The sequence below is a fragment of the Pseudorca crassidens genome, chromosome 5 (genome assembly GCF_039906515.1).
Source record: "Pseudorca crassidens isolate mPseCra1 chromosome 5, mPseCra1.hap1, whole genome shotgun sequence".
Classification (NCBI taxonomy): Eukaryota; Metazoa; Chordata; class Mammalia; order Artiodactyla; family Delphinidae; genus Pseudorca; species Pseudorca crassidens.
This window is the reverse complement of record NC_090300.1, coordinates 25,816,529-25,836,138: the sequence shown is the minus strand read 5'-3', so window position 1 is coordinate 25,836,138 and position 19,610 is coordinate 25,816,529. Positions and strand designations below refer to the sequence as shown.

The 19,610-nt window shown below is 38.2% G+C and overlaps 1 protein-coding gene across 5 annotated transcripts in view; it reads right to left on the bottom strand.

The window, feature by feature from the left end:
- Nucleotides 1–8,778: 8,778 nt before the first annotated feature.
- Nucleotides 8,779–19,610, bottom strand: part of PLSCR4 (phospholipid scramblase 4) — a 29,855-nt gene continuing 19,023 nt past the window's right edge. For all 5 annotated transcript variants that reach the window (XM_067737573.1, XM_067737569.1, XM_067737571.1 and 2 more), the window contains 6 exons: nt 18,474–18,709; nt 15,023–15,065; nt 13,868–14,094; nt 12,139–12,300; nt 10,620–10,778; nt 8,779–9,759 (listed from right to left, as the gene is read on the bottom strand). In XM_067737573.1, the coding sequence (XP_067593674.1) occupies nt 9,706–9,759; nt 10,620–10,778; nt 12,139–12,300; nt 13,868–14,094; nt 15,023–15,065; nt 18,474–18,611 (783 nt within the window). In that variant the 5' untranslated portion in view covers nt 18,612–18,709 and the 3' untranslated portion in view covers nt 8,779–9,705. The remainder of the gene's footprint in view (nt 9,760–10,619; nt 10,779–12,138; nt 12,301–13,867; nt 14,095–15,022; nt 15,066–18,473; nt 18,710–19,610) is intronic.

Sequence of the window (19,610 nt, the reverse complement as noted above, 5' to 3'; positions counted from 1 at the left end):
TACTTCTGGTTCTGCTACTAATTCCTGCTATAACTTTGGACACATGACCAGGGCCTCTCTCAATTTCTTCATTTACATATTAGAATGTAGAGCAGATAGACCTTAATGCTCTTCTAAGTCTAAAGTCCTTTGATTCTACTCATTAAAAGTTACAGATTAGTACCAATATATTCCTGACTGAAAAAAATGAGCAGAGCGTACTAAAGAAATCCATGAGCTGGTGCTGCCCCCTATAGTAGACTGACAAGGTGTAGGGCGTGCTGTAAAACTAGACAAATATTTTGTCATTCTAATTGTGTCTCTCTGGCACCCTCTATGTACCTATTGGAAAATCAAGAGTTTTTAAAACTGTCTGATTTCTAACTGTTTTTATGTGTTATAATGAGAAGAATTAAAAAATAAATTATATTTAATGACTGTTAGCTAAGACAATTTGAGCAAACATTTTTTTTTTAAAACTGTTCAAGGAAAAGAATGTTCCTGTAATTTCCCCAAATAAATTTATCTGAGTCTGATTTACAGAAGAGCTGGCACCATTTAATTTATTTTTAACTATAATATTTTTATTATACCTAGTTAAAAATTTTTTTCATTGAAATATAGTTTATTTACAATGTGTTAGTTTCAGGTGTACAGTAAAGTGATTCAGTTACATATATTTATATAAATGTGTGTGTGTGGTTTAGATTTTTTTCCATTAGAGCTGGCACCATTTTAAATGAATCACTTTTTACTTAACAGCATTAGAAACATTAAACATATTTAGTGCTGCTGGAGGGGCAGGATGGCATTTGGGACTCTCTCCAGAGAAAAAGGCAATGGTTGACATCATTTTTGCACTCTCTCTCTACCCTGACAGCACAGGAGGGCATATGTGGATGTGACACCCTCACACTGCCTTGCTGAGGCTGGCAGGGGTCAAAGGTTGCAGCACCCCCAAGCTCCCTGGCTCGGATCAGTGAGCATGAGTTGTGGCATCATTCTCCCACTCCCTTGCTAAAGCCTGCAGTCATGCACACAAAGGCACTCTCTTGCTGCATCACTGAAGCTGTCTGGTAGGCACAGTTAAGGCATTTTCCCACTGCCTCTCTGGCAGTGTGATCTGACTCCAAAAGTAAAGGCAACAAAACAAAAATAAGTAAGTGGTACTACATTGAACTAAAAAGCTTCTGCACAGCAAAGGAAACCATCAACAAAATGAAAAGACAACCTACTGCACGAGAGAAAATATTTGCAAATCATATATCCAATGAGGAGTTAATACCCGAAATATACAAAGAACTCATAAAACTCAATAGCAAAAGACCAACAATATAATTTAAAAATGGGCAGAGAATATGAATAATTTCCCAAAGAAGACATGCAGATGGGCAACAGGCACATGAAAAGATGTTCAACAACACTAATCACCAGGAAAATGTGAATCAAAACCACAATGAGATATCACCTCACACCTGTCAGAATGGCCATCATCAAAAAGACAAGAAATAGGGCTTCCCTGGTGGCGCAGTGGTTGAGAGTCTGCCTGCCGATGCAGGGGACACGGGTTCGTGCCCTGGTCCGGGAAGATCCCACATGCCGCATAGCGGCTGGGCCTGTGAGCCATGGCCGCTGGGCCTGCGCGTCCGGATCCTGTGCTCCACAACGGGAGAGGCCACAACAGTGAGAGGCCCGCATACCACAAAAAAAAAAAAAAAAAAAAAGACAAGAAATAACAAGTGTTGGCAAGGATGTGGAGGAAAGAGATCCTTTGCGCACTACTGGCGGGAATGTAAATTGGTGCAGCCACTATGGAAAACGTTATGGAAGTTCCTCAGAAAAGTAAAAATAGAACTGCCATACAATCCAGCAATTCTACTTCTGAGTATTTACCCGATGAAAACAAAAACATGAATTCAAACAGATACAGGTACCCTCATGTTCACTACAGCATTATTTACAATAGCCAAGATACGGAAACAACCTAAGTGTCTACTGAAAGATGAATGGATAAAGAAATTGTGGTATATCTGTATATACATGTATCTCTATCTATCTATCTATCCACACACACACAATGGAATACTACTCAGCCATAAATAGAAAGAAATCTTGCCATTTGTGAGAATATGGATGGACCTTTGGAAGTTATGCTACAGGAAACAGATAAATACTGAATGATTTCCTTTATATGTGGAATCTAAAAAACAAGACAAAAATCATAGGTACAGAGAACAGAATGGTGTATGCCAGAGGGGAAGGGGGTTGAGGAGTGAGCCAAATGGGTGAAAGGGAGTCAAGATGTACACACTTCCACTTATAGAATAAATAAGTCATGGGGATGGAATGTGCAGCATCGTGACCATAGTCAGTAACATTGCAGAGCATACTTGAAAGGTGCCAAAAAGTTAATTTTGTATGGTGACAGATGGGAACTAGAGGCATACCTCATTTTATTTCACTTCACTTTATTGTGCTTGCAGGTACTACGTTTTTTACACATTGAAGGTTTATGGCAACCTTGTGTAGAGCAAGTCCATCAGTGCCATTTTTTCCAAAAGCATTTGCTCGCTTCATGTCTCTGTGTCACATTTTGGTGATTCTTGCAATATTTCACACTTTTCCAACATTATTATACTTTGTATGGTGATCTGTGATCAGTGATCTTTGATGTTACTACAACTTGCTAAAGGCTCAAATGACAGCATTTTTTAGCAGTAAACTATTTTTAAATTAAGATCTGTACTCTTTTTTTTTAAGACATAATGCTATTTTACACTTAACAGACTTCAGTATAGCATTCACATAACTTTTACATGCACTGGGAAACAGAAAACAAATTGTGTGATTCACTTTATCGCAATATTTGCTTTACTGTGGTGGTCTGGAACCGAGCCCGCAATATCCCAAGGTATGCCTGTAGATTTACTGTGGTGATCATTTCATCGTATACAATTATCAAATTATTGTGTTGTACAACTGAAACCAGTGTAACATTATATGCCAATTTTACATCAATAAATTTTTTAAAGATAACAAATGTTCATTGAGCATCTTAAATGTACAACTGTCTAGAGCTCTATGTTTACTGTAATAAACCATCAATCCCCGCTTTGTTTGATGAAGATTTACTCAACTGACCATTTCAGTTACATTCACCATGTATTCAGTTTGCCAACGCACTGTAAAATGCATCCTACTCATCTCCAGCCATGCCAGGAAGTTTACCTGAGTTTATGACACAACCAGCCAGCCTGACTGTCTGATTAAATGGGACAGAAATATATCACCCAACACTTTAGATCGTGCTAGTGACATGGCCTCTATTGAATATGCCAACATCCCATTGAGCACATGTCCACCCTGGTCCTCAAAGACGTGTATTTTGTTTAAAAATCTGTCTCATCCACTAGCCTGTGAGCCCCTGAGAGTAGTAATTATGTACTTTTCACATTTGTGCTTCCCTCTGCTTCAGAAATAGCTCAGTGTCTGAATTTAGAAGATGCTCAATAAAGTAATGATTGATAGAGCGAAATAGTGGAGAGGATGTTAAAACTTTTTACAGGCTACTATAACAAATATTGCAAAAATATATCCACTGACTTTATTGTTATTCGTTAGGCAGAGGTGAATGTCTACTGAGTGAATGCCTACCGTGTGCTATTACTAACCATACTACGTATAATCATGTAGCATACTATGCTGCCTCACTCTGACTACACTTGGAATGTGTCATTCTGTTTTTCTCTTTTCTGGGTTTTACAATTTAGGGAGCTAGAGGCAAATGGGAAATGCATTCTGCAATGGTTGACTGACTTATGGGAATAGATCCATTTTAAATATCAGCTATCACCAGCCAAAAAGCTGAATTTGGTATTCGTTGATTAAATCCAGACCTATGGGTTTCCAAAGCTTGCATCTTTCAGTATAAATTACATTAAACTTCGACTACTGGGGGGAAAAAGGACTGAAAAGTAGCCAGCAGTCCCATCAGAGGCAGGATGACATTCCCCAGAATCACTACTTATTCCAGACTTGAGCTTAATTTAACATCTAGTTGTTTGGAAAATTCAGCTAGTAAATTAGTCTAGTAACCAGATTTTTATAAAATTTCTGGGAAATCTGTCATTAAGAAAAAAAAATGTTTGAAATGTACCCTTCACCAACAGTTACAAATTCTAGCAGCTTTTCTTCATGATATACTGGCATTGAAATCATACTTAAAATTTAAATGTGTCTTAAATAAGTGAATTACAAATAAGCACTTATAAATAACTTGGTTATATCAGAAAGCTAGTTATTCCTACAAAGTCCAAAGTCTTATTTAAATCTTGGCCAAGTCAGCTATGGGTGAGACGCAAGGTGTGATTTATCCTGAGGCAAATTGTTCTCCAGCTGTGAACCTATGAAACCAAACAAGTTGCGCGCTTCCAAAATACGATGGTGGGGCAGGCATAGCATAGACATCTCCATTCCAAAAGGGTAAAACAGGAAAGAATAAAGGAGGACAGTTCCCAGGTATGCCAAGACCGAACAGAACAAACAACGTTAAACCTTAAGGCTCAAGAATAATCTTCTTTGACTCAATGATCTGCCTTCTAGACCCACTGGGATGGCAATATCATCCCAGGGCTCAGGAGGAAGGCCTGTAGCGACTCTCTGCCTGGGCTCCATGGCTCTCTGGGTCTGGGGTCCTTGGCCCATGAGTCTCCCAGGTGGCCCCATCCTCTGAAATTTAGGTAAAGGCAGCCATGCCCCACTAGACCTGAGCCAATGGAGACAGGGTCGTATGGTCATCACCAAAGTTTGCTGCCTGTGCCCTTTGGAAGGGCAACCACTGAGGCCCATGCTACACTGGGGGTCTACCAGAGTTTCATCTGGGGTGTTGGAGGAGTGTGGCACAGACTACAGAGATCAGAGCTCTACATGTGAATGGCACCATACAGCTGGCACAAAGGTCTCACAGGTGCTGGTGGTCCCTTCTTTGAACCACTCTGCTCCCCAGGCCCTTGCACTCAGGGCCTGTGATGGAAGTGGCAGCTCTGTTGATCTCTGAATCCCCTTTGGGGGTCATTCTTCATTGCCTTGGAGAATAGGGCCTGGCTTCTGATCAGATGGCTGATCCATACTAATCTCCTTATCAGTCACTTGACCACGCCCTTAGTGTTCTCATTTTTTGCAATATGGATAGGCTGAGAATTTTCCTAATCTTAAGTTCTGCTTCCCAGTCTTGAGGGGAAAAAACAGAGCTGGAGGAATCAAAGTCCCTGACTTCAGACTATACTACAAAGCTACAGTAATCAAGACAATATGGTACTGGCACAAAAACAGAAATATAGATCAATGGAAAAGGATAGAAAGCCCAGAGATAAACCCACGCACCTATGGTCAACTAATCTATGACAAAGGAGGCAAGGATATACAATGGAGAAAAGATAGTCTCTTCAATAAGTGGTGCTGGGAGAACTGGACAGCTACATGTAAAAGAATGAAATTAGAGCGCTCCCTAACACCATACACAAAAATAAACTCAAAATGGACTAGAGGGCTTCCCTGGTGGCGCAGTGGTTGGGAGTCCGCCTGCCGATGCAGGGGACGCGGGTTCGTGCCCCGGTCTGGGAGGATCCCACATGCCGCGGAGCGGCTGGGCCCATGAGCCATGGCCGCTGAGCCTGCGCGTCCGGAGCCTGTGCTCTGCAACGGGAGAGGCCACAGCAGTGAGAGGCCCGCGTAGCGCAAAAAAAAAAAAAAAAAAAAAAGGACTAGAGACCTTAATGTAAGACTGGAGACTATAAAACACGTAGAGGAAAACATAGGAAGAACACACTTTGACATAAATCACAGCAAGATCTGTTTTGATCCACCTCCTAGAGTAATGGAAATAAAAACAAAAATAAACAAATGGGACCTAATGAAACTTAAAACCTTTTGCAAAGCAAAGGAAACTACAAACAAGACAAAAACACAACCCTCAGAATGGGAGAAAATATTTGCCAACAAATCAACAGGCAAAGGATTAATCTCCAAAATATATAAACAGCTCATGCAGTTCAATATTAAAAAAACAAACAACCCAATCAAAAAATGGGCAGAAGTACTAAATAGACATTTCGCCAGAGAAGACATACAGGTGTCCAAGAAGCACATGAAAAACTGCTCAACATCACTAATTATTAGAGAAATGCAAATCAAAACTACAATCAGGTATCACCTCACACCAGTTAGAGTGGGCATCATCAGAAAACCTACAAACAACAAATGCTGGAGAGGGTGTGGAGAAAAGGGAACACTCTTGCACTGTTGGTGGGAATGTAAATTGATACAGCCACTGTGGAGAACAGTATGGAGGTTCCTTAAAAAACTAAAAATAGAATTACCATATGACTCAGCAATCCCACTACTGGGCATATACCCAGAGAAAACCATAATTCAAAAAGACACATGCACCCCAATGTTCATTGCAGCACTATTTACAATAGCCAGGTCATGGGAGCAACCTAAATGCCCATCGACAGATGAATGGATAAAGAAGATGTGGTACATATATACAATGGAATATTACTCAGCCATAAAAAGGAATGAAATTGGGTCATTTGTAGAGACGTGGATGCATCTAGAGACTGTGATGCAGAGTGAAATAAGTCAGAAAGAGGAAAACAAATATCGTATATTAACGCATATATGTGGAACCTAGAAAAATGGTACAGATGAACCAGTTTGCAGGGCAGAAATAGAGACAGATGTAGAGAACAAACGTATGGAAACCAAGGGGGGAAAGTGGCAGGGGGGTGGTGAGATGAACTGGGAAATTGGGATTGACATGTATACACTAATATGTATAAAATTGATGACTAATAAGAACCTGCTGTAAAAAAGAATAAATAAAATAAAATTCTAAATAAATAAATAAATTCTGCTTCCTTGTTGCTTAACAATCCCATCTTTACGTCCATTCTCTCAGGTTGAATTTTACTGTAAGCAGTCAGGAGGAGCCAAGCTGCACTTCAACACTTTGCTTAGAAATTGTTTCACCTAGGTATCCCATTTCACCACTTGCAAGTTCTACCTTCCACAAAACACTAAAACATGGACACAATTCTGCCAGAGTTCTTGGCCACTTTACGATACGGATCACTTGTCCCTCATTTCCATCCTGGTCTTTATTGTCCATATTTCTACCAATATCCTGTTCATGTTTAATTAGGTATTCTCTAAGAAGACTGAGGTTTTCTCTACAGTTTGCCTCTTTTCTTCCTAAGCTCTCATCAGAATTATCTTTAAAATTCTGTTCATGTCAATATAGGTTTTTACCAGTATGAACCTTAAAACTTCCAGCCTCTATTCCTCACCCAGTGCCAAAGCCAGTGCCACATTTTTACATATTTGTTATGCAGCATCCCCATTTCTCGGTACCAATTTCTGTCAGTTTGTTTGGGCTGCTATAACAAAAATACTGCAGACTGAGAGGCTTAAACAACAAACATTTAACTCTGGAGGATGGGAATTCCAAGATCAAGGCTGGCAGATTATAAGGGCACTAATCCCATTCATGAGGGCTCCACCTACATGACCTATCACCTCCCAAAGGCTCCACTCCAAATACCGTCACACAGGTAATTCATAAATTTGGCGGGGGGCGGGGGGGGGGAATACAAACATCCAGTCTATTGCAAAGCCTCAATCACAAGTCAAAAATAAAACAGTATTTTACTATAAACTATATTATATTTATTTAGAAGCCAAAAACAATATGATGAAACATGAAAACACATACATTTCAGATAATGGCTTGTTTTGTTAATCAATCTGATCAGTTTTACACAATGAAATATCGTTAAGAAACATAAAAATTATAATATAAACTGTAGTATAAAAATATAAGAAACATAGTATTATTTTTAAAGAAAGAAATTGTAAGAGACATGTTAATACCACAACAACTTTAAACAGAAATTTAAAATGTCATGCTAGAAATAATTTTTTCTTAGTATTATGCATCAGGTCTTAGAATGTAGGGATGTAGGCAAGTAAAAATGAAAAGTTTATATAGTAAACTTTCTGAACACTATTGTCTGATTTGCTCTATCAAATGTCAGACATCATTATAAGAAATAATATATCTGTCCATTTAAGACTACAATTGCCTTAAATATAAGGTAATTATTATTTTAGAAACAAGCAGTTTTTACATTTTTTTAGAAAGCTAGTAGTAGCATATAAAAATGAACATTACAAGAAACTGGGTAAAACAACATTTACCATGAAAAGATGAATATAATTTTAAAATGAGGCACCTTTCTTTCACTTCAATAGGAACTGTGGGTGAAGGCCTTCATCTCATACCAAAGAACACTCAGTCTTGCTTCTTTTAATAAAGAGCAGTGGAAGAATACATTCCATTCTATGTACTGGCTGTGTTGAAAGAACAGAGTTCAGGTCCAGATAGGAAGCTAAAGTGCAGTAGAGGCAAGTTGATTTATCAGAGTGTATTCACTAATACACTGTGATTTTAACTAGTTAATACAAATAAGTGTAATTTATACTTTTACTATGTTGATCCAAATAATCTTTACTGATAAGCTATAGATCCCAGAGAAGCAGCATGTTTGCTGTGTTTTATCATTTTCTTTGCATAGATACAGATTTATCTATCATTTAAATAAAAAACAGCAAAACAGTATTAAGCAGTGTCTGCATTTGTAATTTTTGCTTTTACAAAGTGCTATGCAGAATGTCACATTTCAAAATTTAAAAACAAAACTCCAACTCTTGCAATTTGAACAGCACAGTTCAAATCAGGGATCTTCTTGTAAGAAAAAAAAATATCATCTCCTCTGTGTCATATCAAATGAGACACGGGTTCAATAGGCAATCCTAGAGATTCGACCAAACCTATTTTACATGTAAGACATCTATAACCAAGAGAGGTTAAATGTATTAAATACAAGCTTCTCATAAGGGCACTGATGTCTCTAAATTGCTCAGAGATCTAGATTGGTTAATGGCCCTGGTAGTCTGACTCTATCTTCATACAGAGGCAGCTCCTGATTGTGTATGCTAGTAAATAAGGCATAGAAAATATAACCTTATGATATGAAAAACATGTTTTATTTTGTAATAAAATAAAAATTTCCATTGAAATTTTTATGAAGTTTGCAAAATAAGGTTCTGATACATTTGCACAAGTAAAATTTTCCTTGGGCAATAAAACATAGTATTTCTCTCTGCCTTCCATTTTGTTTTTAACAATGAAGAGCATCATTCTTTTCACCTGGAATCAAATTTGCCTTCAGTAACTGGACATGATGATGGAGAGGAGAGGGTCAGAGTTAGAAGCTATATTACTCTATCTCAACAAAGATTGCTCTAAAAAGCCCATCATTTTACTATCAATTAATGTGAAAGCTTTGGGATTCATTTCCCCTCATCTCATGTTTAAAGCGTTTTCAAGTTCACTATATATATGTTTACTTGGTTAATGGGTCATAACTTTTTCAGGTAAACTCCTAGTCTACCAAGTAGACGGGTAGACAGATACTCAATTGAAACACGTTTAGATGTGTTCTTTCACTTACACGCTCAGCCTACCTGTCAAAGCTAATACCCAATAACAATAATCTGCAAGAGCAAATAAATATATTTGTGAATAAGTGAGGGCTGACTGTAAGCCCAACCAACTTTTCTAAATTTTTTTCATTAATCAGAATTGCTGATTTGCGGTATCCATCAATTATGAGTGGATGAACGTTGTGGTGGAGAGCTTTCAAAATACATGAAGTCCTGAAATTGGAAAAAGAATTATATGTATAGATAAATATCAAATTAGATAGATAAATAATTACATAAATAAAGAATGTAAATAGATAATTAGGTGCAATGCACAAAATGTTATTCTTCATAATTTATCAGGTGATCTCATTCCAGTTAAGAATAAATCAAGCTAATGAAATTTTCACGAAGAGAACCTAATATGAAGAACAGCAATTGCAAATCTGAAACTGTGGGTAGTCAATAAGTTTTCCATTTGGGGTACCAATTAACTAAATTTTCCTTGTTGAAAGGAGGAAAAACTTGATAATCAATATTAAAAATGTTAAATATACCAATTGTAATATGTTAATTAGGTTTTTAAGGTAAATGTTATCAATTTTATTTCTATGATTTATGAATATTAGCCACTAATCAGACAGGAATACAGCAAGGAAATTGTACCTAATAAATCTTAGGTATATTGACAAAGAGGTAATAGATGAAGGGAGAGAACATCAGCTTTAGAGTTATTTTATTTCACTAAGAAATCAAAGAACAGGAATCTTTAAGTAGTGAGAATGGTAAGTAACATGAAATGATGACAATTACACCCACTGGTTGCCTAGTATCTTTCAAGCACTCTCCTGGCCCCTTTAGTCATATGATAGCTAATACTCATAACCCTGAAATATATATATATATATATATGTATTTTAATTTCCATTTTACAAATAAGGAAACTGAGGCTTGCAAGTGTTAAACACTTTGCAAGACATATAATTAGTAAGTGGCAGAGACAGCTTCAAATCGTATTGCCTTTCTACTGCACTACACTGCTTCTCATCAGAAAGAATAATTCTCTCAGGATAACTCAGAAGCAAAATGCTTACAATGAGGAAGCAAGCTCCAAAAATCATGGCTTTCATTGTCACATCCAGGTCTAATGGGAAGTGAATTTCAAAGTGGTCAGCATCGCTCATTGCAGATAACACACCATTCCACTTCCGAGTAATACTTCCGATACTGGATACACCATCAAGGGATATGACCTAGAAAGACAAGAATGTGACTTTATGATTGAAAGGTGTTAAACTACATGCTCTATTCTCCTGTTTATAAGCAGTTTACACTGAGGTAGTATAAATATGGTGCAGGAAATGAATATAGTAATCATATAATTTCAAATAGGGAATTATGGCCAAGAAGGGTTAAGTGCCTTGCAACTGGTTGACAACCAAGCTGGGGAGTATCTTACAATTCTCAGGCCAGTGTTCTTTCTTCACCCTCAAATGAGTTATTAGGGAAGCCTGTCAGAGGAGGTATGATTTAAACTGATTTTGAAATTCTTTTTCATATAGCAAAGGGTGGGAATTGGGGATTGGGAGGGAGTCTTTCCCAGTCGAGGGAAACATGTTAGCAAAAGCAAGGTGGTATGGCTCTTTTCACTTCACAAAATCCATATGATCACTCAGGCTTTTGTGGGCCCTGTCTTCTTAAAGTATGTCAGAATCCCAAAGGGCTTCAGCTTCTAGAAGGCACCTGCCACAAGGATAATAACCAAACACTACATTTTGGTGATTAAAATGACCCACACACCCTGCGCTCGAAATCTGGCTTATTTACATTTTCTATCTATCTATAATGGCCTTTTAATAAATAAGTCATGGTTGATGATATGGTTATGTAAAATGAGAACTAAGGAAAGTGTCATAGAAAATATTTGAATGAGCAATTCTGGATTATCAATTTTGTTGAATTGTGAGGCATTTAGAAAGAACTCTTTAAGAAGTCCAGGAATCTCCTTTGTCACAACTGTTGTCACAACTGTTAAGAGTAATAAGCTATCATTTTGTGGCCATTGAGATGAAGGCAGAACAGAAGGATTTTCCTTCTTCCAGAAAATGTTAAAATCCACTATAAGATTTATCCTGGTTTATGAGTGTTGTCTTGTTTCTTGAGGATGCAGACAGACTTCTATCTTGCAAATAAGCAATTTGCACAACCTCAGGGGTGCTCTATTGGTTCTGTGATATGTGGGGCCTTTTCATTACTCAGGACCTATATTCTGTTCCTGGAAATCTTTGGTAAAAATGGTTAGTGAAATACAGCCAAGAATAAAATAGATGGATTAGGTTAGGCTATTTATTCTCAGGTTTAATGTTTTAAATGGTTTCTTCTTATCTTTATCAAACACTGAAATCATGCAAAAGAAGCTCACATTGTGGAAAACATTAAGCAATCCCCTAATGATAATTTGAAAATTTTTCAATGTCAACTGGTTAGTTAACTCTTTTCTCACATTACTTTATTCATTCACACACACAAAAATCATCTAAAAGCACATCATTCTGAGGTCTGTTAGTAGATGTAGAAAAAATAGTAGAAACATTTATTTTTATATTTGTTTACCTCAAAAACAGAATCTGAACCACAGCCATAGGTTGAGCATGGCCCAAGCACTCCCATCATATCTTCTTTCTTCTCATTTTGGATGCTGTACACTGCCCTGCACAGGTTCCAGTGTTCGGCAACAAAGCCAATGGTGACGCCAGGAGGACACTGCACCTCCAGCTGCAAATGAAGCAGTGACAGAGGCAAAGATGCTACATGTATAGGTATACACATACACAGATACACACAACCTAGGTATGTTCCTAATTCATTCAAGAACTAGGGAAACTGTCACTGGGAAAGAGTCTTCCATTATCCCCAGGCTATTTCTTAGGGCTGTATTTCAGTGAACAGCCTTGAGAGATGAAGTCATGTTCCCTTTGGGACAAAATTACTCCTTGTTATAAAATGGTCAGTTCTCCAAGCTCCATGTCCCTTAGCTGCATATGTAGCATCTACCTGGGGTCCGCTGAGTCATCCTTGTAGAACTTGGGGATGAGGGGACCTATGCACATGTGCTGGAGCTCATGCTGCTTACTGTGCTGTAATAAAGTTCTTTGCCCCTGACCTAGGGGTCTCATGTCTTCTGGCACAATCCATGAAAAAGTAACATGCTAGCTTCTTAGACTGACATCTCAGACATGACAAGTGTAATAGGAAACAAGAGAAAAGAGGCATTCTGAAAATTGTATGTTGTGAAGACAACAGTATGTGTGTATAAGTATAGGATGAAGTGGAGACTGATCTCAAATATAAGACTGTTATTATACAAAGACAATAATGACAAAGGAGTAAGCTATCTGACAATTGTTAATATTCACTGAGCACTAAACTATTTGCCAGGCACTATGCTAACACAGTTGACATTTATTTACTATATAATCCTCAAAATAACCATCCTATGAGATAGGTACTATTAATACCTCCATTTTATAGGTGAATAAATCAAGGCACAGAGGCTATAAGTAAATTCTATTGAAAATGCTGGTACTTAACATATAATTAAAATCCCAGTAATCCTAGGAGGTATTTTTTTCTGCCCAGTTAACGTATTAAGAACACTGAAGCTAAAACAGGTTAAGTAAATTGCCCACTTTTAAGTAGGTGGCATATTTGAAATTCAAATTCTCTTGGATCTCTCTCTAAAACTTTTCTTTTCCCTGTAGCAAACAATTTTCCTAGGGCAGCACAGATTATAGAAGAGCAACTAAACTGTAACTTGGCACAACTGCTTTCTAGTTCTAGCATCTACCAAGTGTAACATCATCCTCAGGCACTTATTCTTTTTTAGCCACCCTTTCTTTATCTGTAACAAGGTGTAGATTATGATGGGTAGAGTAAAAGTATCTGAAGTTTCTTCCAATCCTATTTAAAAGCATGTCTACATTTAGTGTGACCTTATTTGGGGATATGTAGGCACATTTAGACAAATGTGTGTTCTAGGTAACAGACTAATTTCTAATTCAGTAGACACAACTGATAGAATTGCGATCACTGACTAAATAACCCTCATTTGTGCTTGACCCCCGCCCCCCGCAACTAGCACCTGAAGACATGAACCCACATGAACAATGTCTTTGTGGTTTTTCCATAGGTAAGACAATTTGGCATTTGGCTTCCTTCCTCCCCCCACCCCACTATCTTCTTCCATTCTGCCTGTGCCATGAAAGTCCCCTCCTGTGTAGCTTTGGAAGGAGCACAACCGTGGATCAGGAAGAAACAACGGATGAGACTTCTGTCCTCTTACCTCTTGCCTGGTGGAGGGGCAACAGAAGCAGCAGCAGGTGCATCTGAAAGGTCTCTGCATGGTCATGATTTCTCGGCCCATACAGTCAGTGACCCGGAGCACAAAGGGCCTCAGTGTCCGATAAGCATTCCTGGTATAATCATCTGTGTCTTCGGTCACAAAGTAAACCATCTGGCCCAGGTTGTTTTTAATATCATATGTATTAGTAGTTTCAAAACCTGTTATCACTAAAAATGAGAGAGCCGTCTTATTTTAGAAGCAGTTAAAATGGGCCTCAAGAAGTCCTTTTGTAGTATTTCACAGGGGCCTAAAGCAAAAGAGCTTTTTAAAAAATTTCAGGTGAAAAATATGCAATTATTAGAACGTCATTGTAATTCATATGCCCTATAAGTATATAGGTAATTTTGAAATTTTAAAACATTTCTTCTGAGAAGTTCAGTGTAAAATGATTTTTAAAACTTTTCCACATAGAAGCAAAGATTGGAAACAATATTCCTGGAGTACTTGAATTAAGAAAACTTTAATTATAAAAACATTTAAAGGAAATTATACACCAGACCATGAATTAATCAGCTTATGAAATATGCTGAGAGGATTAGGGTCATTACTAATTGCAAATAAGAAAACCAAATAAGAAGAGTCAAAGGCTCTATGTGGAGGTAAAATGAATGAAATGAGGGTGTAGATCTGATACAGTGAGGGGAACTGAGAACAGGCCTTGTGCTTACCGTGATTTTTTCTTACTTCCACAGCATTGGACTTAGAACTCAGCAGACTGAGTCTCTATTTCCAGCTCTGCCATTGATTAGCTGACTAGGGTGCCCTGGACTAGCTCCTCTAGTCTTTTTGCTCCTTCTTTCCCTTGTCCATGAAAAGTGAATATGGAGGAGTTGAGATGGGTAAAGGATAGGGCGTTCGATCAGGTAAAAATGTTTAAGTCCTTTTGAAATCTAAGAGCTCATGTATGATGTGTAAACATATAAAATTATACAAAGTTAAGTCCCTTTATTACTTTCTTGAAGATAGGGTAATAGAGGATAGTCTTTTCTCTTTGAACCACTAAAAAATGATCAATATAAATAAGGAACTAGATATTGGATGATGCAAATTTTCACCTGATTCAAATATTGCTGGACACTACAAAAGTATACATACTTTCCAGGGGTTCAAAATGCTGAAGAACATGTATGTTGTCCAACTGTTGGGAGAGAACAAAGCAATTAGGAGAGAGAGAAATAACAGAATCAAATCAAACCAGTATTAGAAAAAAAACTGATGAGACAGAAATTAAATGTATCAATTGATACAAAAATCTCTCTCTGAAACTGAATGGAATCAAAAACATTTTTATCAAGTAAAATCAGCCCATCTGCACCTGATCAGATGGTTATTAGCAGAGCTGTCCAGATAGATCACTTTCCTCCAGGTCCACTGTAAAATATTGAAACAATTCTCTAAAATATCAGAAAATCATCTTCCTGCTTCAGTAACAGCACCCAGAAGAAGCTATGTTGCCTAGTTCAGTTCCTACTCATTGGTCTCTCTGATATGTCACCCACAGACTGGACTTGTCAGGAAGTTCGGGACCGTTTAACATGGACCAGCCACAGAGAAGCCAATTTTCTCAGTGGCTTAGGGAGAGTGAATGAGGTAGGGTGGACCTTGCACAGGAATGTCCAATCTCATATTACTTCACAGTACCCCTGAAAGAGGTTAACACACTGACTTCCATTCACTTGGGCTGCTGATGCCAGGGTCTTCCCTAAGTGCAGACTTTAATAGGGGAAGATCCAAGAGAGCTGGAAGCATGTGAATAGGATGAGGGCAAAGGAGAGGAAACATTCTCCAAGGATGGAATCCCTTGAAAAGGGAGGTTGGTAATACCATTAGACCAACTTCTACCTTAACTTTACTTAGGAATCACTGTAAAGATAAACACTTTGGCCCATCATCTGTTATACTTGAGAACATCCTAGCAGAAAAGAAACCCCCTTAAGGACAGACTACTCATATCTATCTAATTGTAGATAATTTAGATCATTAGATCATTCCTAATGCCTGAGCCCAGAACATTGCCTGAAATGCCATATTTTACCAAATGTTTGTTGAATACATTAATTAATAAACACTACATTACTGTGGTAATAAATAAAATTTAAAATAATGTAACCTGACATAAACATTTTGTGGCGTGATCCATTACAGGAGGGTATAGAGAGGATACAATCTTTCTTTCATTAAAAAATTTTTCGGGCTTCCCTGGTGGCACAGTGGTTGAGAGTCCGCCTGCCGATGCAGGGGACATGGGTTCGTGCCCCGGTCCGGGAAGATCCCACATGCCGCGGAGTGGCTGGGCCCGTGAGCCATGGCCGCTGAGCCTGTGTGTCCGGAGCCTGTGCTCCGCAGCGGGAGAGGCCACAGCAGTGAGAGGCACACGTAGCACAAAAAAAAAAAAAAAAAATTTCTTTTATGAAAACACAATCAGGTGAGAGGGCCTAAACATGTCTTACAAAATTATCAAAAGTGGCCACTAGGGTGGTTTACAGTCCCTTTGAAAAACTCTAGGGACTCTTAAACATCTATAACTAAAAAGTAAAAATATTCACTACTTGGTAAGAGCTTCTACTGCTGAGCAAAATATTCTAAAGAAATGCCTGTTACTGTGAAAGCAGTTTACCCAACAAGATACTATGGTTGTTAAGAAGCAGTTCTAACAAAGTGTGGAGTCACTGGCCAAGCCGATATTCTAGAAATAATGTAAACCTGCTACTCTGGATGTTAAAGTGTCAGGATAGTCCTGATAATGGTTCATGTAATTTGCACACGAGATGGCAAAAAGACTATGATAGGGACTTCCCTGGCGGTCCAGTGGTTAAGACTCCACACTTCCACTGCAGGGGGCATGGGTTCAATCCCTGGTCGGGGAACTAAGGTACAGCCAAAAATAAAAAAATAAAAGCGTAGGATGAAAAAATGCTTGGATGCCTGGCTCTGTGTCTTCCACCTACACACAAGGTGTTTCAACTAAAAACATCCACACAGCTATTATCCACTGGCTGGGTCCCATGTGCCAAAAATATTAGGCATGTTACAAACTTATCTCATTAAAAATTCTCCTAACAACCAATAGAGTAGGTATGACTAGCACTATTTTATAGATGATGAAATTCAAGCACCAAGAGTTTAGAAAAGTTACTCAAGGTAGCAGAGTGAGGAGAGAGTAGAGCTAGAATTAAAACCCAGGTTTGTCTGGCTCTAAACTTGTTTTATTTGTTTCTTTTTCAATTTTTTTTTAACTAAAAACATTGCTGAAAGGGAAAATAGATTTCATAAAATATGCCCATTTAACTTCACCTAAAGTAATAGAAGAAATTAAGAAAATGGTTTTTTAATATTTAAATGAACAATATTAAAGCTATACATTTTTAAAAAGAAATGACTCTAGATATTGGATTTCTAAGGAAATTTTCTACATTTATCATCAAGTAAAAAAATAAACTTTCTAAACTTGGTTAACTTATAAACATTTTATAAGCTTCCAAAATAATGTAGGGGTTACTCTAGCACTGTACCTGAATGACTGGCTTTGTCAATATTTTGCCAAACAACAGGTTAATAAAGTTTTTGGTTTATGTAAAATCCAAATTTTCCTGATACAACTGTATTACTTTCAAAGATCAACACTAGAACTTTGTAACAATGGTTTTCAATACACAGGATTAACAGTCAGTATATAAAACTGAAAAGAGAAACATGTCAAACTCCAAGGAACATTTGGTTGACTACGGTGGGGAGACATGTATTGAATTGGCAAGTCCCTTGCTTATAATGTATCAATATTCCAACACTTGCTTTTTCTAAAAGTGAAACATGATTTAGTAGTTTCTAGGGGATTTGCAATACTAGGTTTATCTTATTTTCATTAAGCAACATTTTTATTTCTGATATGGGTTTTTAAACAGTACCATTTGATGGTACACAAACCTGTGGGCATGTTGCCCCAGTTTCTGAAATGGGTGGCCCAGTCCTAGAATGTCCATCTAGATAAAAATTAGAGAGTCTCTGTGTTGTGGAAAGGGGTTCTCCGGAACTTGACCTGAAACAGTATCCTTGGAGGTCCCCTATTTTTATTTACCTTGTATGCTTTGGGAGGTGACAGGACTGGTTGATGAAAACTATGGGTGGTGAGAAATAGCAATGGCCTGAGGCACTGTGTGATTTACTCACTGTCTACCGTTCTGTTCTGTTCTTTGTAATGTTGCTTTTCTTGACATTCAGCCTTTACTTCTAAGCAAATGACACTCCAATTAACATCTTTGATAATTTTTCTTCTATTCCAATTCCTAGTTTTTAAACTGCCTTCATAGGACATCTTGAATGTCTTAAAATTCAATATACAACCTTCACAAAAACCGTATCATCCCACCAAAAAAATCCCTATCTTCTTTGTTCCCCATTCACATTTCTGAAATTAGCACTACCACTCCTATAGTCTCACAAACATCTGTCATCACTGACCCATCCCTTTATCCACTCTATCCAGTCTCTTTTTGTTGGATCCCCAGTCATACTTTGTAAGAAAATAATTTGGATTTGTGTGGAGTACCTGGGCTAAATATTCCAGACCTGGAGGACAGTTTGGCATAACAGTTGGCATTGGCATCCATACTATTGGAGCAGAATGTTGTGGTGCAGGATATTTTCCAGGCTGGTACTGGATAGGATGGCTACCACCAGTTTGCATGTACAAGGGGAAGGTAGTGGGCTGATGTGGACTGTAGTATCCCACAGGCAAGCTTCCTGGGTGGCCTGCAGGAGGAGGGACAGCTGGTCCAGGGGGCCCTGTGTTCAAAAACAAATGAAAGTGTTATACATTATAAACACTACAATATATTGGAAATTAGCATGACTTTTTACATGGAGATGATATGGCTCACACAACCTCCACTTAAAAATAACAAGGTGTTCCATTTTACGAGTGTGTAGGATGTACCAAAATGTACTAAGGGGATTTACACATTAACTCACTTAATCCTCTTAAGCCTTATGAGACAATTATTCCCATTTCAGAGGTACAGAAGTAAGGTTGAAATATCAAGTTAACATGTTAGCCTCTAGGCATTAGCTTCCTTCTTTGGAGATAATAATATACCTACTTCATTAGGTTATAGTAGGATTAGCGCAAGGTCTAGCATATAATTAGCATGGTTAATTTTTTGTTACTACGTTTACTGTTATTATTGTTTAAGGTCATAAAGATAGTAAGGTCTACTTAACTTCAAAGGGGTTCTTCTTTTTTTTTTTTCTCTTTTTGCGGCTCGCGGGCCTCTCACTGTTGTGGCCTCTCCCGTTGCGGAGCACAGGCTTCGGACGCGCAGGCCCAGCGGCCATGGCCCACGGGCCCAGCTGCTCCGCGGCATGCGGGATCCTCCCGGACCAGGGCACGAACCCGTGTCCCCCGCATCGGCAGGCGGACTCCCAACCACTGCGCCACCAGGGAAGCCCCCCAAAGGGGTTCTTTTAATGACTGCTGTCTAACTCCAGAACAGTTTCATCACCCGTCCCAAAACTCCCATACCCATTAGCGGTCATTCCCCATCTTTTCCCCCAGTCCCTGGAAACCGCTATCTCTATAGATTTGCCTAATCCAGACATTTCATATAAATAAAATCATGTGACATGGCCTTTGTATCTGGTTTCTTTTACTTGGCAAGTTTTCAAGGTTCATCCTTGAACTTTGCAT